At 43.3% G+C, this 25,553-nt stretch overlaps 1 protein-coding gene across 1 annotated transcript in view; it reads left to right on the forward strand.

The window, feature by feature from the left end:
- Positions 1-886: 886 nt before the first annotated feature.
- The window catches only part of IDH1 (isocitrate dehydrogenase (NADP(+)) 1), a 32,806-nt gene continuing 8,139 nt past the window's right edge, over positions 887-25,553 (forward strand). The window contains exons 1-6 of the mRNA XM_040439806.1: positions 887-1,036; positions 4,440-4,562; positions 13,798-14,089; positions 21,553-21,658; positions 22,624-22,801; positions 23,707-23,858. Coding sequence (XP_040295740.1) covers positions 4,441-4,562; positions 13,798-14,089; positions 21,553-21,658; positions 22,624-22,801; positions 23,707-23,858 — 850 coding nt within the window. The 5' untranslated portion in view covers positions 887-1,036; position 4,440. The remainder of the gene's footprint in view (positions 1,037-4,439; positions 4,563-13,797; positions 14,090-21,552; positions 21,659-22,623; positions 22,802-23,706; positions 23,859-25,553) is intronic.

Consider the following 25,553-nt stretch of genomic DNA (forward strand, 5'->3'; position numbering starts at 1 on the left):
AAGGTATTTCGTGATGGGCATAGTGAGTTCATGGAAGTTTTTATTTTTTGTCACAAGTTAGTGGAATATGAGACTTTGTAAGAAAAAAAAATCAAAAAAAAAAATCATCATTTTCCGCTAACTTGTGACAAAAAATAAAAAGTTCTATGAACTCACTATGCCCATCAGCGAATACCTTAGGGTGTGTACTTTCCGAAATGGGGTCATTTGTGGGGTGTTTGTACTGTCTGGGCATTGTAGAACCTCAGGAAACATGACAGGTGCTCAGAAAGTCAGAGCTGCTTCAAAAAGCGGAAATTCACATTTTTGTACCATAGTTTGTAAACGCTATAACTTTTACCCAAAGCATTTTTTTTTTTACCCAAACATTTTTTTTTTATCAAAGACATGTAGAACAATAAATTTAGAGCTAAATTTATATATGGATGTCGTTTTTTTTGCAAAATTTTACAACTGAAAGTGAAAAATGTCATTTTTTTGCAAAAAAATCGTTAAATTTCGATTAATAACAAAAAAAGTAAAAATGTCAGCAGCAATGAAATACCACCAAATGAAAGCTCTATTAGTGAGAAGAAAAGGAGGTAAAATTCATTTGGGTGGTAAGTTGCATGACCGAGCAATAAACGGTGAAAGTAGTGTAGGTCAGAAGTGTAAAAAGTGGCCTGGTCATTAAGGGTGTTTAAGCACTGGGGGCTGAGGTGGTTAAGAAAGATGTATCGCTGTCAACTTTGCCCTAGTTATTTGCCGGGAGACCACGCCCTCATTGTGGACACGTCCTCTCATTGCACCCTGTGCACGCGCAAACCACGCCCTCTTTTCGCGGATTTTCGCTCCTATCCCTCGGTGCCATGTTTCGTCAAGAGCTCTGATTGGCCACCTGTCTTCTTGGAGTTAAAACTATTGGCAGAAGGTGGATCAGCTGGGGAAAGGGGTGGGGCCAAAGGCGAAATCTAGGAAGCGGTGTCTTTCAGTGGGGTCAGTTTCTCTCTTGCCTCTCTGCAGTGACCGGTGCCGGTGTACAGACTTCAACCGTCAGGTAACCGCACCAGTGTGTGCTCCGTGTGTATAGCGCCATCATCAGGGCTCATGTGCGGCGCCAGGCACAATGAGGAGAGCAGGAACAGTACCAGTACCCTGCAGCCTCTGATAGGAAGGGGCCATTGTGAGGAATGAATGGCTCAGTGCAGCAGATACACGGGCCGATGCATGTTATACCTAGCCAGCAGATGTATATCGTAATCTAACTTATTATAACCAGGAAATATAGATTACTTTACCTAGCCTATATGTAGTCTATTATTATACCTACTCAGTATATGTTATATTGTAGTATTATAGCTAGCCAGTGTAGAGAGTATTCTTATAACCGGTCAGTATATTGTAGTATTATAGCTAGCCAGGATACAGGGTATTCTTATAACCGGTCAGTATATTGTAGTATTATAGCTAGCCAGGATACAGGGTGTTCTTATAACCGGTCAGTATATTGTAGTATTATAGCTAGCCAGGATAGAGGGTGTTCTTATAACCGGTCAGTATATTGTAGTATTATAGCTAGCCAGGATACAGGGTATTCTTATAACCGGTCAGTATATTGTAGTATTATAGCTAGCCAGGATACAGGGTATTCTTACAGCCAGTCAGTATATTGTAGTATTATAGCTAGCCAGGATAGAGAGTATCCTTATAACCGGTCAGTATATTGTAGTATTATAGCTAGCCAGGATAGAGAGTATCCTTATAACCGGTCAGTATATTGTAGTATTATAGCTAGCCAGGATACAGGGTATTCTTACAACCGGTCAGTATATTGTAGTATTATAGCTAGCCAGGATAGAGGGTGTTCTTATAACCGGTCAGTATATTGTAGTATTATAGCTAGCCAGGATACAGGGTGTTCTTATAACCGGTCAGTATATTGTAGTATTATAGCTAGCCAGGATAGAGAGTATCCTTATAACCGGTCAGTATATTGTAGTATTATAGCTAGCCAGGATACAGGGTGTTCTTATAACCGGTCAGTATATTGTAGTATTATAGCTAGCCAGGATACAGGGTGTTCTTATAACCGGTCAGTATATTGTAGTATTATAGCTAGCCAGGATACAGGGTGTTCTTATAACCGGTCAGTATATTGTAGTATTATAGCTAGCCAGGATACAGGGTATTCTTATAACCGGTCAGTATATTGTAGTATTATAGCTAGCCAGGATACAGGGTGTTCTTACAGCCAGTAGGCAGCCATGACTTCCTTGGCATGGATCCAGCCGGTTCTGGGAGTGGCAGGGGAGTCGGAGGGCTGTTCAGTCAGAGGTGTCTTGAAGCAAACCTTACAGCTGAGGATGCCAGAGGGCACATCCAGGGGTGTTATACCGCTGTACCCGGCAGGGGCAATCTCTGCAGCACACTCTCATATATCCATGTGACTGGGTATAAAACATTGAGACATTTCTGCTGGACATCTGCCATGATCTCGCCTGCCTCCTGTTTTTTGGGCTCTGTTGCAGATGATGCTAAAAAAAAGCTTTCTGGCTTAAGTGCCGCTTTTCAGCCGGACAAAAACCGCTGCAGCATTGTGATCTCAAGAACATAGTAATTACAGTCTGAGGGCGGTTTAGGGGAAGGGTATTTGTATGCGGTTTCTAGAGTAACGTTCCAGTGCTAGTGACCGCCAGCTCTGCTGTCGTCTGTGGAATGGGAAGTGCAGATTTGTATTGATAACAAGGTACCATTCTCTCATTAGCAGTGACAGGCCGGGTTACCCAAGACTTGGCTTCAAATCTAAAACCAGCCTGAAGTTCCCTTTACACGGGCCCAGCTGTCCGGGCAATCATCAGGAACAAACTGTTCATTGCCGATAATTGCCTGATCCTGAGCGTATTTACATGCAGCAGTCATCGCCTGTGTATGGAGACCAGCAGCCTGCACGGCAGACCCTCCCCCATAGAGAGCCGCTGCTTCTGGCCACTTGCACAGGACGATCTGCTGCCCGCCAGCAATGATTTTACACAGGACAAGTTTTGATTACTGATCTGCATTCAGAGGGGAATGGCTGGTCTGTAATGGTGGCTGTGTAGCTGTTTAGGGGTCAGCCTTAAAACTTTTCAGGATTTTCTTAGTGACGTCTGGTCATATGGTATTTGTACATTGAGAAACCACTACTAAGCAAACCGCTGCGGCTGGAGTGTAGGCAGAGCCAGTGCTCCGCAGATGCAATGTCCTTTCTGAGGTAAGGGCGGTCTCCACATGCGATTCACATTTTTTGTGGATCAGATGCGGACCTATTCACTTTAACGGGGCCGCAAAAGAGGCAGACAGCACACCGTACGTCTGTTGCGTGGCACTTGCCAAAAAATAGAACATACCATTTTACGGACAAGGATAAGACTGTTCTATAGATTGCACACGGCTGGTATCGGGGTTTTGTGTGCATGAGCCCTAAGGGTGAATTATGTATTTTGTGGTCTGCAAAAAATACGGATGATGTCCGTGTGGATTCATTGTAACAATGCCTATTCTTCTCCACAAAGCGGACACTAATAGGACATTTTCTAGCTTTTTTGCAGGACTGCTGAACGGGACACAGAGTGCTGTCTGCATGTTGTGCTGACTCGGGGCTCGTGCACATGATACCAGCCGTTTTCATTCCGGTCTTATCCTTGTCCATAAGGCGGACAATAATAGGACGTACTGACACCGAATGAACTCAGTCATTTCTGTTTTTTTTTTTTTTTTTTTTTTGCGGCCTAAAAAAACGAAACAGACACGACAAAAAAAAAAAAGTTTGTGTGCATGAGCCCTCGTTGAAATAAATGGGTCCAAATCCAATATGCGACAAATGTCGATTGGATGCGGACCAACGATATGGTAGTGCGAATGGGGCCAAGCAGTTTTGTCATTTGTACACAGACGCAGGAATCTCTAGCTTGGTCCGAGTCCAGCCATTGTTATACTGGTAATACATGGGAGAGTTTGATCAGAGGCTCATCAGTTCAGCTTGTTGATGACTGACAGATCAGTGGTATGCTGGCAAGACCGTGTTCACATCAGCCTTCTCTGTTTCCATTGTTCTGCTCCATCATATAGAAGCAGAACAATTAAACTATGGGAAGTGCCCGATCTGACACAAAACGGCAGCAGATGGACCCCATGGGCTGTAATGAGATCTGTTGGGTTCCACTAGGGAGTCCTGCACGCAGGTCTGTTTGTCTCATGTTTTTGGCGGATTCTGTGATGGAGGACCCTGAAGGAACCACTGACGCAGATGTAAGCTCATCCTAGGAAGCTCTGTTTCTCCCATACGTTAAGGTCCTCTCTGTTGCTGTAAACTGCCTTTCAGAGCTTGTCCTGTTCAGTCCTTACATCCTCGCCTTCACTATGATACAATTGTTTCCACTTAACCAGATCATCTTTTGTCATTTCTTTTTTTCTCTGTCCAGCATGTCCAAGAAAATCCCAGGTGGCTCCGTGGTGGAGATGCAAGGAGATGAGATGACCCGTGTTATTTGGGATCTGATTAAGGATAAGCTCATTCTTCCTTATGTGGAGCTGGATTTACACAGGTAAATCATTCACAATTTGTTATTTCTGTTACACAGGCGCTTTTCACTTTCAGTTACTAACGCTGCAGTACCGCAGCGGTATCGCCGCCGCCGCCGCTGTTTCACAAGTGACAAGTACAGTTGCAATAAAAAGTATGTGAACCCTTTGGAATGAGATGGATTTTTGCACAAATTGGTCATAAAATGTGATCTGATCTTCATCTAAGTCACAACAATAGACAATCACAGTCTGCTTAAACTAATAACACACAAAGAATTAAATGTAACCATGTTTTTATTGAATTTACCATGTAAACCAGGCATCCTCAAACTGCGGCCCTCCAGCTGTTGCAAAACTACAACTCCCAGCATGCACAAACAGCCTACAGGTATCAGCCTGCAGCAGGGCATTGTGGGAGTTGTAGTTTTACAACAGCTGGAGGGCCGCAGTTTGAGGATGCCTGATGTAAACATTCACAGTGCAGGTGGAAAAAAGTATGTGAACCCCTAGACTATTGACATCTTCAAGAGCTAATTGGAGTGAGGTGTCAGCCAACTGGAGTCCAATCAATGAGATGAGATTGGAGGTGTTGGTTACAGCCGCCCTGCCCTATAAAAAACACACACCAGTTCTGGGTTTACTTTTCACAAGAAGCATTGCCTGATGTAAATGATGCCTCGCACAGAAGAGCTCTCAGAAGACCTACGATTAAGAATTGTTGACTTGCATAAAGCTGGAAAGGGTTATAAAAGTATCTCCAAAAGCCTTGCTGTTCATCAGTCCACGGTAAGACAAACTGTCTATAAATGGAGAAAGGTCAGCACTGCTGCTACTCTCCCTAGAAGTGGCCGTCCTGTAAAGATGACTGCAAGAGCACAGCGGAGACTGCTCAATGAGGTGAAGAAGAATCCTAGAGTGTCAGCTAAAGACTTACAAAAGTCTCTGGGATATGCTAACATCCCTGTTAGTGAATCTACGATACGTAAAACACTAAACAAGAATGGATTTCATGGGAGGATACCACAGAGGAAGCCACTGCTGTCCAAAAAAAAACATTGCTGCACGTTTACAGTTTGCACAAGAGCACCGGGATGTTCCACAGCAGTATTGGCAAAATATTCTGTGGACAGATGAAACCAAAGATGAGTTGTTTGGATGAAACACACACTATATGTGGAGAAAAAGAGGCACAGCACACAAACATCAAAACCTCACCCCAACTGTGAAGTATGGTGGTGGGGGCATCATGGTTTGGGACTGCTTTGCTGCGTCAGGGCCTGGACGGATTGCTATCATCAAAGGAAAAATTAATTCCCAAGTTTATTACGACATTTTGCAGGAGAACCTAAGGCCATCTGTCCACTAGCTGAAGATCAACAGAAGATGGGTGTTGCATCAAAGTGCCTGTTCAAATCATTGAGCAGGCACCTCGGCTAAATGCGCGTTTGCTGCGCTTTCTACAGTTTCTGATCCCCGCGGTCCTTGACCGCGGGGATCAGAAACTTTTATATGCCTAAATTATATGTGTGTCACCCCCCTGCACCCCTGAATGATGATATGGCGGCGGGAGGTGCAGGGGGGGTGTTGAAGGCCGTGCGGGAGGCGGGCGGTGTGGCAGGTGGGATCGCGATCCCCCGCCTGCCTCCCCTTGAATAATCGTTGGCGTCTAGTGGGTATACTAGGGTGTCAGCACATTGCTGACACCCTGGTATAAACGGCTGACATCTGTGATGCGATGTCAGACGTTTAACCCTTTCCATACCGCGGTCTGTACGGACCGCGGTATGGAAAAGCACAGGTTAACAGTTGGTAGCTCCCTCCCTCTCCCATCGGGGGGCTGCTGTGCCTTTGCAGCCCCCCGACAGGATGGGGTGACAGAGGGAGGGAGCCCCAGTCCTTACCCGTCTGCGCAGTTGTGGCCACAACTGAGCAGACGGGGAAGGTTCCCATGGCAACAGGACGCCTTCTCAGGCATCCTGCTGTCCATGGTGCTGAACAGATCTGTGCTAAAGGCATAGATCTGTTCAGACAAAGTGTAAGTAAAATACAGTACAAAACACTATATAGTGTACTGTATTATACAGACATCAGACCCACTGGATCTTCAAGAACCAAGTGGGTCTGGGTAAAAAAAAAGTAAAAAAAAAAAGTAAAAATCAAAAAACACTTATCACTAATTAAAAATGAAAAAAATAAAATTCCCTACACATGTTTGGTATCGCCGCGTCCGTAACGACCTGATCTATAAAATGGTCATGTTACTTTACCCGAACGGTGAAGGCCATAAAAATTAAAAATAAAAAACTATGAGGAAATTGAAATTTTGCCCACCTTACTTCCCAAAAAAGGTAATAAAAGTGATCAAAAAAGTCGCATGTACGCCAAAATTGTAACAATCAAACCGTCATCTCACCCCGGTGCCAAAAAAGCTATTTCTTGTTACCTTGCCGCACAAAAAGTGTAATATAGAGCAACCAAAAATCATATGTACCCTAAACTAGTACCAACAAAACATCCACCCTATCCCGTAGTTTCTAAAATGGGGTCACTTTTTTGGAGTTTCTACTCTAGGGGTGCATCAGGGGGGCTTCAAATGGGACATGGTGTCAAAAAAAACAGTCCAGCAAAATCTGTGTGCCCGTGCAGCAGTTTACGACCACATATGGGGTGTTTCTGTAAACTACAGAATCAGGGCCATAAATAATGAGTTTTGTTTGGCTGTTAACCCTTGCTTTGTAACTGGAAAAAAAAAAAAATTAAAATGAAAAATCTGCCAAAAAAGTGAAATTTTTAAATTGTATCTCTATTTTCCATTAAATCTTGTGCAACACCTAAAGGGTTAACAAAGTTTGTAAAATCAGTTTTGAATACCTTAGATTGGGTCACTTTTATGGAGTTTCTACTCTAGGGGTGCATCAGGGGGGCTTCAAATGGGACATGGTATAAATAAACCAGTCCAGCAAAATCTGCCTTCTAAAAACCAAACTGCGCACCTTTTCACTCTACGCCCCCGCTGTGTGGCCGTACAGTAGTTTACGGCCACATATGGGGTGTTTCTGTAAACGCAGAGTCGGGGCAATAAAGATAGACTTGTTTGGCTGTTAACCCTTGCTTTGTTAGTGGAAAAAATGGGTTAAAATGGAAAATTAGGCAAAAAAATGAAATTCTCAAATTTCAACACCTAAATGGTTAACGAAGTTTGTAAAATCAGTTTTGAATACCTTGAGGGGTGTAGTTTATAGAATGGGGTCATTTTTGGGTGGTTTCTATTATGTAAGCCTCGCAAAGTGACTTCAGATCTGTAGTGGTCCCTAAAAATTGGGTTTTTGTAAATTTCTGAAAAATTTCAAGATTTGCTTCTAAGCCTTGTAACATCCCCAAAAAATAAAATATCATTCCCAAAATAATTCAAACATGAAGTAGACATATGGGGAATGTAAAGTCATCACAATTTTTGGGGGTATTACTATGTATTACAGAAGTAGAGAAACTGAAACTTTGAAATTTGCAAATCTTTCCAAATTTTTGGTATATTTGGTATTTTTTTTATGCAAAAAAAAAAAAAAAATTTTGACTTCATTTTACCAGTGTCATGAAGTACCATGTGACGAAAAAAACAATCTCAGAATGGCCTGGATACATCAAAGCGTTTTAAAGTTATCAGCACTTAAAGTGACACTGGTCAGATTTGCAAAAAATGGCCGAGTCCTTCAGGTGAAATATAGGGGTTCACATACTTTTTCCACCTGCACTGTGAATGTTTACATGGTGTGTTCAATAAAAACATGGTAACATTTAATTCTTTGTGCGTTATTAGTTTAAGCAGACTGTGATTGTCTATTGTTGTGACTTAGATGAAGATCAGATCACATTTTATGACCAACTTGTGCAGAAATCCATATCATTCCAAAGGGTTCACATACTTTTTCTTACAACTGTATACTCTATGTTCAGGTACTGTGCGATGCGCTCCCTGTCCACCTTCCCTGGTAGTAAGTGCCAAAAAACTAAGTACACCGTGGCTCTACAACTTCAGATTGGTATTTACCTGTTTCTGAGTTCTTCTCTGTTCGCCTATGTCTTCTTCTTCTTTCTTCGCTCAGTTTAAAAAGTCAGCTCGCTCGCACGGAGCGCTGTGTGACGTCACAGTAAGAGCTACGGATAGCTAGGAGGACCAAAATTACTCTAACGCGTTTTGACTAAAACGTTATTCTTCGTCAGGGATACTGGTTTGGACTCCTTGTGTTTATGTAGGTCCATGTCTCCTCCTTCATTTAACCCCCTCATGTCTTCTATACTTTGGTTGTTAGTTATTCAAAGGCAAATAGCTCAATTTCTGAATTCAATCCTGCTGGTGCTAATGTGTTCAGATTAAAAATCCAGCAGGTCTCTGCCCTCGACATTTAAAAAATAAAATAAAATCCCTCCCTCTTCTATCTTTATTCACGATCTCTATTCCACTGAATATGGTGCCATCACTATTACCCCCATGTTTGTCTTTGTAGTGTCTTGAAAGGGGGTGGCCTTCATATTTCCTCCTGAAGTACCTGAACATAGAATATACTCATTCACAATTTGGCTACGTAAAGTCTAAAGATGGCCGCACAGTTTACTTGGCTGTCTGTAGGCTTCTTCAGCTGACACATACATGTGCACACTCGGTTACATCTATAGCGTTGTGCCTGGTAACACAGAGGACATGGCACTCACTGAAGTGTCCTGACTACTTCACTCTGTGGATCAGCAGACCTTTGGGAGTTGGACCCCCACCAATCTGATACTGATGACCTCATAACTGTAGACAACTAGTATGGAAGTCCCAGGAAACCCCTCTAATTGGTTGCTAAGAAAAATGTACCAAAACCTGGCCGCACATAAAACTGCTTGTGAATGTGAGGCGGTGGGCGCAGCATTCACTTCTGAGCCATCTTGTTACCTCTGATTGGCATTTAGGCAGGGCGTGCACAACACACTTGAGAACTCCTATGTGGAGAGGTGGCTGCCCATAAAGTCATCCCTCCCAATTGAAGGTTTTGTGTACAACAAATTACAATGGCGATAGAGGCGCCTACAAGCTCCCCCTTCTCCTATCTAGACTGCCCAAACCAGAGCAGGGGACTCCTATTCTGCTTAGTGTCATTCCTAGAAGTGGTCCCCCCCCCCCTCCACACCTTTTATGAGATTTATGGCATATGCTGTCAGTATGTCTCAGATAAGATTACCCCTTTAAGTTTTATTGCAACCCTTGAAGAGATAAGATGTTACAATGTGACCCTCAGACTAAAAAAGTTGTCCACCTCTTACTGCACCCACTAGCTTCTCAATGTTAAGGAGCTACTCTAAGGGCTGTTTCACACGAGCGGATGCCGTCCGTGACATCCGCTCCGTGAATGACAGCCAAGACCCGATGCAGACAGCAGAAGCACGGAGCAGTAACATGATTGATAATGCTCCGTGCCTCTCTGTGATCTCTTTACTACGAAATCACAGTGAGATAAAGTTGTCATTGTGATTTCGTAGTAAAAAGATCACAGAGAGGCAGGGAGCATTATCAATCATGTTAATGCTCCGTGCTTCTGCTGTCCTCATCGGGTCTTGGCTGTCATTCACGGAGCGGATGTCACACACGGCATCCGCTCATGTGAAACAGCCCTAACAGCAGCTATTCCATCCAAATCCAGGCTGCTTTCTCCATTTATTTAGAGGACCTGCCACATTTGCAGAGAAGTGCAACTTTACAGCTGCATCATCACGGACTGTCTTCCAGCCTCCCCTTTTCATCCACTGTCGGTGCCCGATAGTAGGGAGTGACCGATTTTTTTTCTTTTTCTTTTTTTTTTCTTTTATTATTTACATTTATAATATACTAGTGCCAAATGCCAATTTCCACACCATTCCCCCCCCCCCCCCCTCACTGACTTTATTAACCCCTTTCAGGCCTCAGATCAGACCTTTTATTAACCCCTATCAGACCTCGGATGAATAAAATAAAAAACTCCTCACCTCTCCTGCGCCGCGGCTCCTCTTCATCTCCAGGTCCGGCGTCTCGCTCCCCTGTGTTCTCCGGCCAGCGCGGGTCCCATCGAAGAAGACCAGGGAGGGTGAGTATCGGAAGGGCTTGCTGCGCTTCTTCCCCGCTCCCGGCACCTGGCGCATACTAGTGCGTGCTTCCATAATGGAAGCGCCCACTAGTATTTGTTTTCTATGCATTATCGGTATATTGGCAAGGTTAGATGCCGATACCGATAATGTACAAAATCGTGAATATCGGCCGATGATATCGGTACTTCCGATAATCGGTCTATCCCTACCCGATAGCAGTGATATACCAAGTGGGCCGTCACCTAGTGCTTCGTGTACATGGCTGGGATGATGCTCCATTGACACTGTGCGCCGGGGACCACCCAACTAACAATTCACTGCTATAAGCACTGAAAGTAACAGGGCAGGCTAGAAGAAAAACAGATGCAGGGAGTTGTAGTACTGTGCGGACATGACGGGACCTCTGGATGATTACTCACTTCTGACCTGCATTGCTTGCTGGGGGAGCCTTTGCTCTTGTTTGGTTTATCAGGCAGAGACTTTGAACAGATGAAGGAACCAGCTTTTCTACTATCGCATTGGCAAACAGCCTGATCTTTACCTGTCTTAGATCTAGGGAAAAGTTCACAGGTTTGGGCGTGCAAATTCTTTCTCTTTCCACCGTCTGCTTATTAGTGCATATTCTTCATTTATGCAGAAACAAGTTTCAGAGGCGCGATGTAACTGCATATTCTAATCCAGAAGTGCTGTAGGCATATGGGGTAGTCATGAGTATGTAAGCTGCAGGTAGGAGCCTATGTTAAGTGAGACCAGATATTCATATACCACTACAGGGATTATTCCGTTTCTAAAAAGGCTAGAAAATAAGTTAGAGAGAAACCTCATGGAAGCCACTCTAGCAGTAGAACCATCTGGACGACCACAATCTACGCCAGATCGGTGGTGTGTTGAAGAGGGGTGCGGTGGTCTGTTTTTTGGTTTTTTTTTAAATTTTATTTTTTTCATTTTAGGCTACATGCACACAAATGTTGTTTGCGGACCCATTCATTTCCGTGTGCTGTCTGCATCAGTATGTCCGTTATGTAGCCCCGCAAAAAAAAAAAAATAGCACATGTCCTATTCTTGTCCGTTTTAGGCATTTACAATGGATCCGCAAAAAAAAACGGCATACGGATGTCATCATTATTTTTATTTTTTTTGCGGACCGCAAAAAACATACGGTCGTGTGCATGTAGCCTTATTGTGTTTGACTTTTTGAGCCATAAACTACTTTTCACTCCAGTTTATTTTTAGCGAGTACTCTGGCTCCTATTCCTCGGATTGTTTTTTTCTTTTTTTATTTTTTTTCCAATTTTCTTTTCTTTTTTAAATTTACCTCAGTGGCAGTTTTTTCTTATCCCCCATGCTTGAATCCTGCTTTCTGGTTTATGTCAGTGAGATATGTTCTGACATCAGCAGCACATGTGACCTTAACCAGTTCATTTTCTACCTCCACATATTCAAAATGCTTTGTAGAACTGGATTTCTAACAGACACAACTTGTGTGAATATCCATCCATCACTGACATATAACTCGCCCTGCACATAGGAGTGCTTATTGAAGGGAAGGAAATGAAGCGCTGTGAGCACGTGCGTCCTGTATTACAAGGCTCCACTACAGGACGTGACCAACAGCAAGGTGCAGTGGTAGGCTGATAACGTTACAGTAAGGTAGTTGTGATATGGTGGTGTGTGGGGAAAGTGATATAACAGCGATATCTGTTGGGCGGGATACATTTATATAAGTGGCACAACCCCTTTAAATTATTTTACTGTTGTGAAAGGAGAATATTTAAATGTATTAAAGAGAACCTGACATGACTTATGCCCCTAGTGATCCAACTGCACAGATACTGGTGCGGTATAGATGAAACAGTTAGTAAAGGTTACCCCAGAAAAAATTGCGTTCATGTTTTCTGCAGCGTGTGCTAATTAATTGCAGAAAAATACAATGTTTTTCCTACATTTCATTTTACTGCTATGAAAAGCCCGAGCTGTGACGAGTGGCCTCACCCTGAGAATACTAGTGATTGCGGTAGTAGGTAGTATATCGATCGTGCATACTTTACCTAATTACATCTGCTTTCTCTAAGCGCACTTCTGCAGCACATTCTCCGTTCGTTTTTTTTCTGTTCCGGAGTTGAAACAGTAAAGGGGAATGCCAGATCTGCCAAAATGATGGACATGGAACAAAGCCTGACAGACCCCACTGACAATCAGGTCTTTGGGGTTTCCGGTTTGATTTCCCTCATTCTACTGGACAAAATACAGCTGCATGTGGCCCCAGGCATGATGTTACTAAATGGGGCCCGGATGTATCATTCATGATTATTGTGCATCTCTTCCGCCGGGACTCTGCAGGTAAAACTTGGGGAGAAAAGTAGCGTTGTCTTGTGTCGGCGAGCTGCTAGCTTGACATGTTCCTGTACATAGGTCTACACTGCACATACATTGTAACCTGGGCACAAATCATGTCGCACGTAGTAATACAACCAGTGCTGGAATACTAACTAGTATCGGACTACAAGAATCTGCTTGTGACCGATCCCAAAAGAGGGCTCCAGACTACAGCACTTAATGCCATATACTCCTGGTGACAGAAGCCCAGTAGAGCTGTTGCAGAGGCTTAGTTGAAGAAAGTTTTATTGTTTGTCCAATAAAAGCAACTATGAATCTGGGTAAGGGTCCGTTCACACGTCCGTAAGTGTTCTGCGGATCAGCAAATTGCGGATCCGCAAAAAACACGGACACTGGCAATGTGCATTACACAATTTGCGGACCGCACATCGCCGATTGCGGACAAGAATAGGACATGTTTTATTTTTTTTTTTTTTGGCGGAAACGGAAGCACCGGTGCGGAAATGGGAATCCGCAAATGCGGACAGCACATTCTGGCCCCATTGAAAATGAATGGATCTGCACCTGTTCCGCAAAATTGCGGAATGGATGCGGACCCATTTTGCGGCTGTGTGAATGGACCCTAAAATATAGGTTTCTAAAGTAAAAAAAAAAAACAAAAAGCATTGTTTCCTGTTATGCTGTATTTCTGCGTATAAAATGTTTGAAGATATTTAGTGGTTGGTGTGAAGATTAAGGGAGCTTTCATAATGCAGATTCATTATATGAAGTCCATCATGTTGCACCTGTAGTAACAACCAATTTCTGTCTTTCTAGCTATGATCTTGGTATGGAGAATCGTGACTTAACTGATGATAAGGTCACCATTGAAGCTGCTCAAGCTATCAAAAAATATAATGTTGGAATCAAGTGTGCCACCATTACACCTGATGAGATTAGGGTTGAAGAATTTAAGTTGAAGCAAATGTGGAAGTCCCCAAATGGAACCATCAGAAATATTCTGGGAGGAACTGTTTTTAGAGAGGCCATCATCTGCAAGAACATCCCGAGGCTTGTCTCTGGATGGGTCAAGCCCATCATCATTGGCCGTCATGCTTATGGAGATCAGGTGAAGCTGAACATTTGTGTGTCCCAAAGCAAACTTTCTTTTGGGGCCCTAATAGTTATTCTAAGTATAAAGTAGAATATATATATATTTTTTTTTTTTCAAATAAGGGAATATTCACACTAGGGATTCTGTTGCGTTTTTTTTTTTTTTTTTGCTTTCTGTTTATTCAGCTTCCCATTAATTTCAATGGGAGAATCGATGCAGACTCTGCTCCAAGATAGGGAATGGGGCTTCTTTTTTTTTTTCTTTTTTTTTTTTTCAGCGTAGGGGGAAAAAAAGCAAGTTCTGCTTCCCGTTGAAATGAATGGGTGGCTCATGAAAAACAGCACCAAAAAATGTGTAAGGGCCCGTTTGCAAACATGTTTTCATCCAGACATAAGGGTATACAGTAATTTGCACATTTTCTTTTAAGTTAATCCTAAACAACCAATTTGCTTCCAATGTGACCAGGAGATGTCTTTATGCCTCAGGATCACAGATTTAAAGATGAAGCAAATATTGCATGGCGCTTTGTTAGCCAGAAACAAACGGATGTAGAATGGTGTTAATGAATAAAGTGTTAGAGGAGTGATCCCTGTATTGGCTAACCAGGGATGAGCGAATCGACTTCGGATGAAACATGGTGGTACCTTGGAACCGAGAGTTCGGGAAATGGTTTTTTACAGTACAAATTAATTTATGAGGTTATTACCCGAAGTCTCGCAAGACTTTGCGAAGCAAGAACTTCGGCTCATCGGAGCCAATACATTCTAATACTGTACAGAGCTCCTGCTCCGTATAGTATTGGAACGAAGTTTTATGCGAATCGACTTTGGATGTTTCATCCGAAGTCGATTCGCTCATCCCTAGTTGCAACCATTTCTCTGAACCAGGACAGTCTATGGAAGGTTTTAATTCTTAAAGGAAATTTTAAGCAATAGGAGCAGAAAAACCTTGAGAATTATAGCTAAAAACCACATTCCTGTCATTGACCCAAGGAAGGCCAGAATCTAACACTGGGTTTTATGAGCCAGTACAGGGACACGTCTCACACTTCCACCAATGCAGCTCCAAATCTCTAACCTACACACTCATCGCTTCTGCTGCCCTTGTCCATTTGTAACAAAAACATCGTTTTTATTGCTCTGTTTTATCTTCAAGGGAACCTGCCACATTAAACATGATTGAGCTACAAGCAGGAGGAGCTGAGCAGAGTCATATATCATTTTATAGGAAAAGATTCAGTATAACTTGTCATTTATACATTTAAACTCTGTGCTTTGAAGACTGATAGGAGGCGGTCCCATCAGTGATTGACAGCCTTCCCCATATGACTGTGCATACAGAGATAGCTGTCAGTCACCGATAGGACCGCCTCCTTGACTTCAAAGCACAGAATTTAAATGTATAAATGACAAGTTATACTGAATCTTTTCCCATAAAATGATATATCAATCTGCTCAGCTCCTCCTGCTCTATAACATGCTGCCTGCAGATTACACGGTGACAGGTTCTCTTTATACATCACTCTGCTCAGCTCCTCCTGCTCTATAACATGCTGCCTGCAGATTACACGGTGACAGGTTCTCTTTATACATCACTCTGCTCAGCTCCTACTGCTCTATAACATGCTGCCTGCTGATTACACGGTGACAGGTTCTCTTTATACATCACTCAGCTCAGCTCCTACTGCTCTATAACATGCTGCCTGCTGATTACACGGTGACAGGTTCTCTTTATACATCACTCAGCTCCTCCTGCTCTATAACATGCTGCCTGCTGATTACACTGTGACAGGTTCTCTTTATACATCACTCTGCTCAGCTCCTCCTGCTCTATAACATGCTGCCTGCAGATTACACGGTGACAGGTTCTCTTTATACATCACTCTGCTCAGCTCCTACTGCTCTATAACATGCTGCCTGCTGATTACACGGTGACAGGTTCTCTTTATACATCACTCAGCTCCTCCTGCTCTATAACATGCTGCCTGCTGATTACACTGTGACAGGTTCTCTTTATACATCACTCTGCTCAGCTCCTCCTGCTCTATAACATGCTGCCTGCAGATTACACGGTGATAGGTTCTCTTTATACATCACTCTGCTCAGCTCCTACTGCTCTATAACATGCTGCCTGCTGATTACACTGTGACAGGTTCTCTTTATACATCACTCTGCTCAGCTCCTACTGCTCTATAACATGCTGCCTGCTGATTACACTGTGACAGGTTCTCTTTATACATCACTCTGCTCAGCTCCTACTGCTCTATAACATGCTGCCTGCTGATTACACGGTGACAGGTTCTCTTTATACATCACTCTGCTCAGCTCCTACTGCTCTATAACATGCTGCCTGCTGATTACACGGTGACAGGTTCTCTTTATACATCACTCAGCTCCTCCTGCTCTATAACATGCTGCCTGCGGATTACACGGTGACAGGTTCTCTTTATACATCACTCAGCTCCTCCTGCTCTATAACATGCTGCCTGCAGATTACACGGTGACAGGTTCTCTTTATACATCACTCTGCTCAGCTCCTCCTGCTCTATAACATGCTGCCTGCAGCACAAACACCTTGTTCAATGTGACAAGTTGCCTTTTAATTATACATCCCCCTATGTGATTGTAACATCCTCTAAATGTTAGATGTTAAATGTGCTTATTTCTCCATCATTCATTTGTAATCTTGCCTCAAGAAGGAGCCTTGTGCTGGGAAAGTTTGCAGTATGACTTCTTCTGGTTAACCGATAAAGGTATCACTCCTATAATGCCTTTGTACTCATTAACACAAAGGATTCTACTTCACAAAGATTAAGCAATTAAAGTTTAACTAATGTAATGCTCATTTGCATATATGATCACAGACTGAACCTTAACCTTGGCTCTGACAGTCCAAACTCCTTTTTCAATGACTATGGTTGTGAAATATTGTGTAAAACACTAAGGGGCACATTTATTAAGATTAGTGTTTTAGAAGCCAGTCTTAATAAAGCCCCATAGCTGGTGGTGGATCCGCCCCAGTTATAAAGAGGCGCAGGATCATCTGCCAGTTATAAATCTAAGCCGGCTTCCAAGCTGTCTTATATTTAGACCCTTAACCAGGCGTAAAACATGGGAAATGAGACAGGCCTGCCAGCCATATGCGCCTGAAATATGCCTAATATAGGAGTATTTCAGGATAATAAATGACCCCCTAAGCTTTTATATTATTGTAATCTCTTTTTAACAAACAGTTGGCTTGGACTCGCTGTGCCAACTAACCGGTTTGACTTTGAGCTGAACCTAAGGGCGTTGCCCTAGCGGTCCTCTGGTATTCACCCTATAACCCTTGTACAGGGATGTGGACTTATAGGCCAATACCTCATAGGGACTAAACTATCTAGATAGACGATGACCCACGGGGTTAGAGAAGTGCCAGGAAACAGGCCAGGGTCTGAACAGGCAGAGTTTTTACGTAACTGAGAAACTAATCTGAGGTCAAGTCAGGCAGCAGAGTATGAGTCAATAAACAAGGAGTTTGGTACACGGGCAGACAGAACCTTTACTGTTTAGGGCGAGTTTGTTTTCCATTCTTCTGATTCAACAAAAGAAAAAAAAAATCTGTTAATTTTAGCATCAGTTGTGCTCTATTTGCATTAGTTTTTTTTTGTCAGTTCTGTCACACATCAGTTATTATTTTGGGAGAAAAAGTCCTGCATGCAGAACTTTTTCTCCAGTTAAAATTAACTGATGTAAACTGACCACAACTGATACTAAAATTAAGGCCCATTTCACACAGGGGAGAATTCCGCACGGGTGCAATGTGTGAGGTGAACCACAGTCAGTTTTTTATCACACTCGTGCAAAACACATTGGACCCGCGCGATAAAAACTGAACATCGGAAAGCAATCGCAATCAAAACTCACTGCAATTGCGTACCTACTCACACGGTTTTCTCTGATCGCAGATGCAACGCATCTGGACACGCTTGTCTGCAAGGGGCCTAATGCCCTTTTCACACGGGCGAGAATTTCGCGCGGGTGCAATGCGTGAGGTGAACGCATTGCACCCGCACTGAATCCGGACCCATTCACTTCAATAGGGCTGTGCACATGAGCAGCAATTTTCACGTGTCACTGGTGTGTTGCGTGAAAATCGCAGCAAGCTCTATATTGTGCATTTTTACGCAACGCAGGCCCCATAGAAGTGAATGGTGCTGCGTGAAAATCGCAAGCAAGTGCGGATGCGGTGCGATTTTTCACGCATGGTTTCTAGGAGACTATCGGGATGGGGACCCGATCTTTATTATTTTCCCTTATAACACGGTAATAAGGGAAAATGGCATTCTTAATACAGAATGCTTAGTAAAATAGGGCTGGAGGGGTTAAAAATAAATACAATTAAATTAAACTCCCCTCATCCACTTGTTCGCACAGCCCGGATTGTCTAATTTCTGCTTCTTTGAGGACCTGGAAGGAAAAGGACCTTTGGTGATGTCACTGCGCTCATCACATGGTAATGGACCATGTGATGAGCACAGTGATTTCACCAAAGGTCCTTTTCCTCCCAGGTCCTCGAAGAAGAAGAAAGAAGACAATTCGGGCTGTGCAAACAAAAGGATGAGGTGAGTTTAAATTAAATTTAGATTTTTTTTTTACCCCTCCATCCCTAATTTACTTAGCATTCTGTATTAAGAATGCGCCACCAATGTTTTTAGGGGTTAACTGCCGCGGATCGCAGCGCCCTGTCATAGAGGTCGGGTGCCTGCTATGTGATTCTGCCGCCGACAGTTGCCTCCCGTATTTGTATTAATGGGCGAGTTATCACCTCCCCTCCTCCGCCCCTTTCCTTATTGGCAGCAGTGGCACAGGGGGAGGGAGAGACGACGACTCCCCTGTGCTGCTGAGGGAACATGGAGCGTGCTGAGAGCAGCGTGCGCAATGTTCTCTGATATAGGCCTTATGCACACAACCGTTGTTTTATTCCGTGTGAACGACTTTTATTCTGTGTGAACGACTTTCAATGGGTCCGTTGAAAACTCGGCTAATGCACCGTTTGTCATCCGTGTCCGTGGTTCCAGTCCGTCAAAAAAATATAACTTGTCCTATATTTTTCACGGAAAACGGTTTGCGGACACATTCAAGTCAATGGGACCGTGAAAACGCGGAGGCACACAAGATTGTCGTCCGCGTCCGTTTTTTTCCCTATCATTTGCATGGCAAACTTGACTTAGATTTTTTTTTTACTTTCCTTCATGTCTGGTGATCCTCCAAAAATAAAGGAAGACACACGGAAACAAAAACTGAAACGGATCACGGAACAACGGAACCCCATTTTGTGGAACGGAACACAACAACGGTCGTGTGCATGAGGCCATAGGCTGTGCAGTAGCGCAGCCTAGTATCGGTAAATGTCAAATCCCGATATCGAATTGATACCGGTACAAAAGTATCAATTGAGCATCGATAATTCGATACCTGCAAGGAACTGAAACTCTGGCAAGGAAATGACCTCAGTGTTCTAACAGAGGGTGATTAGAAGCAGCCATGCAGCGGCACACTGAGCAAGGGGAGGAGGACCATGGTAGTGAAGGCAAAAATAGAAGTAGTAGCTGTTTAGTGAATAATGTTCCTAATTAAGGATGAGCAGACCCGACGTTTTCAGGTTTGCGTCTGGGCAGTTGAGGAATTCGGTTATGGATTCCGTTAGCACGGACCATAACGGAATTCTATGATGGAATGCAAAACAAATGAAATTCCGTTTTGCCTTCTGTCATAGTAGAGGTCTATGGGCATCATAATGGATCCGTCTGGTTTCCATTATGCAGGACGGAAAACAAAGTCCTGTCCTGCATAACGGAAACCAGACGGATCCGTTATGCTGCCATAGTCTTCCCTTTTGCATTCCATCATAATAGAATGCCTCTTAAAAGCTTCCGCTTTGCATTCCATCATAGAATTTCGTTTTATATTCTGCTCTAACGGAATCCATAACGGAATTCCTCCACTGCCTGAACACTGAACTCGAAAACGTCAGGTTCGCTCATCCTTATTCCTAATAGAAGTAGTGGGGTGGCGACAGACATGGGCCGACGATATAACACTTTCATTCCGAATGTGTAATTATTCCCTATGAAATAATTTATATATTCTCTGCATTAAGCTGTATATGGGCTATATATGCATTTTTGCATGATGTTTTGCATACTGCTCTTCAGAAGAAATGGTATTACAGGGAAATACATACCTTTCTATATAAAACACAAGATATGCACACAAAAAAATCATTAAAAATGCCTGTGCTCAACACACTATATGGCCAAAAGCACTTAAAAGACTACAAAAAACACGGCACATGTCTGGCATTTTTGGCTGTGGAAGAACCGTTAAATAAGATTAAAGGCATTCACTATACCTTTTTAGACTCCCTAAGGGCTGTTTCACATGAGCGAGTCCATTATGGGAATTGCGCTCTGTGTGTGAGTGTGATCCTCCGCTCTGGACTTGAAGAAACACACGGCAGTATCATGATTTATAATGCTGTGTGTCTCTGCTTGACCTTATTTCTACAGAATAATACTGACAGAGACACACAGCATTATAAATCATGATAAAGCCGTGCGGTCCTGCAAGTCCAGAGCGGAGGAGGATCACACACAGAGTGTGATTCCCGCAATGGACTCGCTCGTGTGAAACAGCCCTAAGGAAGCAATATGGATACTAACAATACATCAGTAAGTGGCTTGTATTAATTTTCTCTACATGATAAATGCCACTTGCTATAGTGAGACAACCCTTTTTTAAACTGTTGTTACACGAGCACCTTTTTAGTGGGTTTTTTAAATAGAGGTTAGCTTCTCTAATCCCCCTGCCCCTAACCAGCAGTCAGTGGTGGTCTGATATGTCATTGTCACACGTCAGAAGTTTTCTGAAACTACAGTTACACTTTAACGGGGTTGTCCAAGTTAAATAAAGACTTGGGCAGCAGCTGTAAATGGTCTAAAATAGCAAAAGAAGCAATACCACTCCCCCGCCCTCCCTCTTATTTCCCTGATGCCATCTTCCTGGCTGCAGTGGTGATGTTCCGAGCACACAGATCACAATGCAGCCAATCACTGGCCTCAGCAATATTCGGGATGTCGCTGCAGAGACAAGTAATTGGCTGCAGTGCCGCTAGGAAAACAAACTGAGGTGGGCAGGAATAGCGCATGATGCTGGAAGCCGCAGGGGAGAAAAGGGCCACTTCTTTTCTTATTTTAGACCATTTGCAGATGCTGCCCAAGTTTTTACTTCACTTAAACAACCCCTTTAAATCCTAGCTGGCCATACACACGAGGTCTGTCACTACCTCCGCATTACTACTGCGCACACTTGGATTGTAGCCACATGTGGCAATGTGACAAGTGCATGTTTTATTTCGATTTTCAGCCCCCTGTGCTGCCCCCGCCAACAAAAAAGAAAGTACAAATGTTTAATATCATTTTGTTTGTTCCAATACAGTACAGAGCCACAGACTTTGTTGTTCCCGGGCCTGGCACGGTGGAAATATCCTTCACCCCTAAAAATGGCGGACAACCTATTAAATATGTTGTACATAATTTTGAAGGTTAGTGTTCAGTTAATGTTGGGGCATATTTTCAGGGTCCATACTTTAACCCTTTCAGGACCGGGCAATATCAAAATTTTGTGTTTCCATTTTTGCTCCCGACCTTCCAGGTGCCATAACTTTTTTATTTATCTGTTCACATTACTCTATGTGGGCTTATTTTTGTGGGACAAGTTGTACTTTCTAATGGCACCACAGAATATTCTATATAATGTAGTGGGAAGCTGGAAATTTCAGATGGGGTAAAATGGGGGGGGGGGGGGGGGGGGGGGGGGGGAATGCAATTCTGCAATAGTTTTGTGTTTTGTTTTTATGCTGTTCCTCGTACGGTAGGGGGGGGGGGGGAATTAGTTAAAAAGTCATTTATTACCGTAAAGCCTCTTTACACAGCATGGCAGACTTGTAGCAGAAATTTCTGTGAGTAAAAATCCTCTCCCCGTGACAGCATTTAAAGGGGTTATCCAAGTTCTAAAATGCCAGGCCCCTCAGAGGTTGTCCTTACCTCGCTCCCCAGCACCTGTGTCGCCTCTCATACCAGCATGGCCGCCACTGCATCTCCCCGTTGTGTGGTAAGTACAACCTCTGTGAGGGGCCCGGGCATATGAGGGGGCATTATAGAACTTGAATAACCCCTTTTAAGTCTGAATTTAACATTTCATGTAACCTTCAGTCTAGAGTTTCACCGGGTATCGAAGTTTCGATACCCAATCGATACTTTTAGACCCAGATCAATACGATACTGGGTCTTTAGTCATTTTGTCCCCCCAAAAAATAGGATAGGACTGTTCTATTATGGGTCAGACATTGCAAAAAATGCGGAATGCACACTGCATTTTTGGTGTTTTTATTTTTTTTGCGTGGTATCGAATCAAAATTTTGGTATCGTGACAACCCCATTTCAGCCACTTTTCTATAAAGTGAGTAGAATGGTCTTTGCGATTAATCTTTCTTTTCATCTTCTGCAGATTGTGGAGGTGTGGCGCTTGGGATGTATAACACTGATCAATCCATTAGAGATTTTGCTCACAGTTCCTTCCAGATGGCACTGGTTAAAAGTTGGCCTTTGTATATGAGCACCAAAAACACAATTCTCAAGCGATACGATGGTCGTTTCAAGGATATTTTCCAGGAGATCTATGAGAAGTATATATGTATTTTCGTTCTATGTTCCACTGGATTTTCATGTGAAAAAGTTAGATGATCCATAATTACATATTTAAAATGTACCCCGTTATTCAAATTCAAAGGCTGCAGTACTTACCATCTGAGACAATGGGGGCATATCGCTAGGAGGTGGGATTCGCATCTACAATGAGAACAGAGCGGGGAAGGTGGTGGCCGGAGGACGTGGGTTTTTCAGGGTCCGGCCACCACCAATCGCGGCCCCATAGAAATGAATGGATGGCAGCTGTGCGTGTGCAGTGTGCCCTCCACAATCTTCAGGGGTCCGTTCACGATGTGGGTGTGGGTCCCAGAGGTGGGACCCGCACCTATCAGACAATGGGGGCATATCCTAGCAATATGCCTCCATTGTCTGAGATGGAAAAACCCCTTTAACTAGACATTGTAGTTTCCACAAAGTTTGTATATATCAATAGTACAAGCAAATATGAGAAACTTTATAATCTTATTAGAGAAAATTGTCTCTTTTCAAGACCAGGTGAGTTTAGGATTCAAAGCTTTTCTGCAGTGATGGATGATATTTGGTAAAATGTCCACCACTTTCCATGTACCATAGCGTGCGGCGGATCTGTAGCATTGTAATGTGTGGAGTATATGTATGGCTTGTGTATTAACAATGACTCGTGGGATACATTCAGAAGTGATGATTTTTGGCCTGCTGGTGAATGCTTACTACAGGGGCTCTCATTCCCCAGCCGTATAGTGAATCCCATTTACATTGCCCACACTCTGGTACATGCCTCATTGCAGAAGACACTCCTAGAAATACATTCTGCTTCTGTCCAAGTTCTGTTGTTACATTGTTTCATCCCTGAAGCAACCATATATCACAGAGGTGAATCACACGTATATTCTTTTGCCGACAGAGAATACAAATCACAGTTTGAAGAAAAAAAGATCTGGTATGAGCACAGGCTTATAGATGATATGGTGGCTCAAGCCATGAAATCTGAGGGTGGCTTCATCTGGGCCTGCAAGAACTATGACGGAGATGTGCAGTCGGATTCAGTGGCTCAAGGTGAGAAATAAATAGGCAGCCATACGGTTCCGGCAGAACAACAAAAATAATGTCCATGCCAGATCGGTAGTAAGATGGCCACCAACAGCATCAGACTCCACTGACTGTAATGGGGTCCGCCAAGATCCTGGTGTCTGTCATTTAACTAGACAAACTAGCAATGCAGGCTGAGCCTTCAGTGCTGATGTGAACCTATGGGGCACATTGAATAATGCTTGTTTTAGGGCCCATGTTGGTGGCGGCTCTATAATTGTCGGAGTCCCAATGGAAGTTTTCTTTATGAGCACTCGGAGAGCTGACACAGACACACTGCAGATCCTCTCTCTTTATTCCACACACGTATACATCTTTATAACAAATTACAAAATAAATAACGAAACTAATGATTTGATTAGTTATTCATAAAAGGCAATACTTCCGCACTATACTAGAATTCTTCTAATTAAAATGTTTCTGCAGCATCTTATCTCAAAGTTGACATTCTTCATCCCAAAACTAAGAAAACAAAACATAACTTTCTTGGACATCAAACTTTGATAAGGGGAGCGAAGGAGCTGCTTACCTTGGCCTTGTAGCTAGGACATTTAGTTTATTCACAGAACCTTCACCCCCTCATTCTTCACAGCTGGCTCAGTCATTTTCCACATATGCACAAGATGGAGGACATGTTTATACAAAATGGATTCTCATCCCTCACATGGCATTAGTAATTTCATCACAAAGCTTTCTGTATTCTCTCTTCATCCTAGTTGGATGTGTAACTTGTGGCAAACGTTGAATAGAAAGGGACAGAACTAATACGCTGCAGGCGAAAAGGGGTTGCTAAGTTGTGCACAGGAGGTTGTTCCATGGAAAATATTCTACTTTTTTTTTTAAACCAGCAACTGGATCTGAATACTTTTATCTAATATATAAAACTGAGAGTGTGTGTGTGTGTGTCCGCTAAAGGAATCTGCACCGTCGCATTTACAATCATGAAATTTGGCACACAGGCACATCAGGTGTCCGGGAAGCTTTTAGACCGGGTCTCAGCTCTCTAGCACATACTGTTCCTGAGATATTCTCCATAAAAATGCATTAGCCAATAGAAGCTTGCAGGCCCTTAGTATCCACATACACACATTTTTCTTCACTGCTGTAGGTCAGCTTTAAAGGAAATCTGTCACCAAGATAATCGCTATTGAAGTAAAGCCATAGCCCAATAGCACTTAGTACCTTATTTCCAGATGTGCCTTTGTTCCAGCAATAGATCTTTTTTTATCCTCTGAAAATCCAGTTTATTTGGTATGCAAATGAGCCAGTAAGGTGCCCAGAGGGGCGTCATACTTGCAGGAAGGAGTCCAGACACGCCCCCTGCCACAATGTGTCCGCCCACCCCTCCTACATCACATTCAAGCCATAACTCTGCCCCCCGTTTCACTGCTAACAGCATGAGGGCGGGCTTGGGGACTATCAGGGGCGTGCCTGGGCTCCTTCCTGCAAGAGTGATGCCCCTCTGGGCACCTTGCTGGCTTATTTGCATACCAAATAAACTGGATTTTTAGAAGATAGAAAACATCTACTGCTGAAAAAAAGGCACATCTAGAAATAAGGTAGGGGCAGGGTGCTGTGGATAACACTGTTAAGGGAGCGGAGTGCTGTGGAGGTCACAGTTCAGGGGGCAGGTAGGGTGGCCATTCAGGCCACCCTCAAAAG

Source organism: Bufo bufo, chromosome 7 (genome assembly GCF_905171765.1).
Source record: "Bufo bufo chromosome 7, aBufBuf1.1, whole genome shotgun sequence".
In the NCBI taxonomy this organism is placed as follows: Eukaryota; Metazoa; Chordata; class Amphibia; order Anura; family Bufonidae; genus Bufo; species Bufo bufo.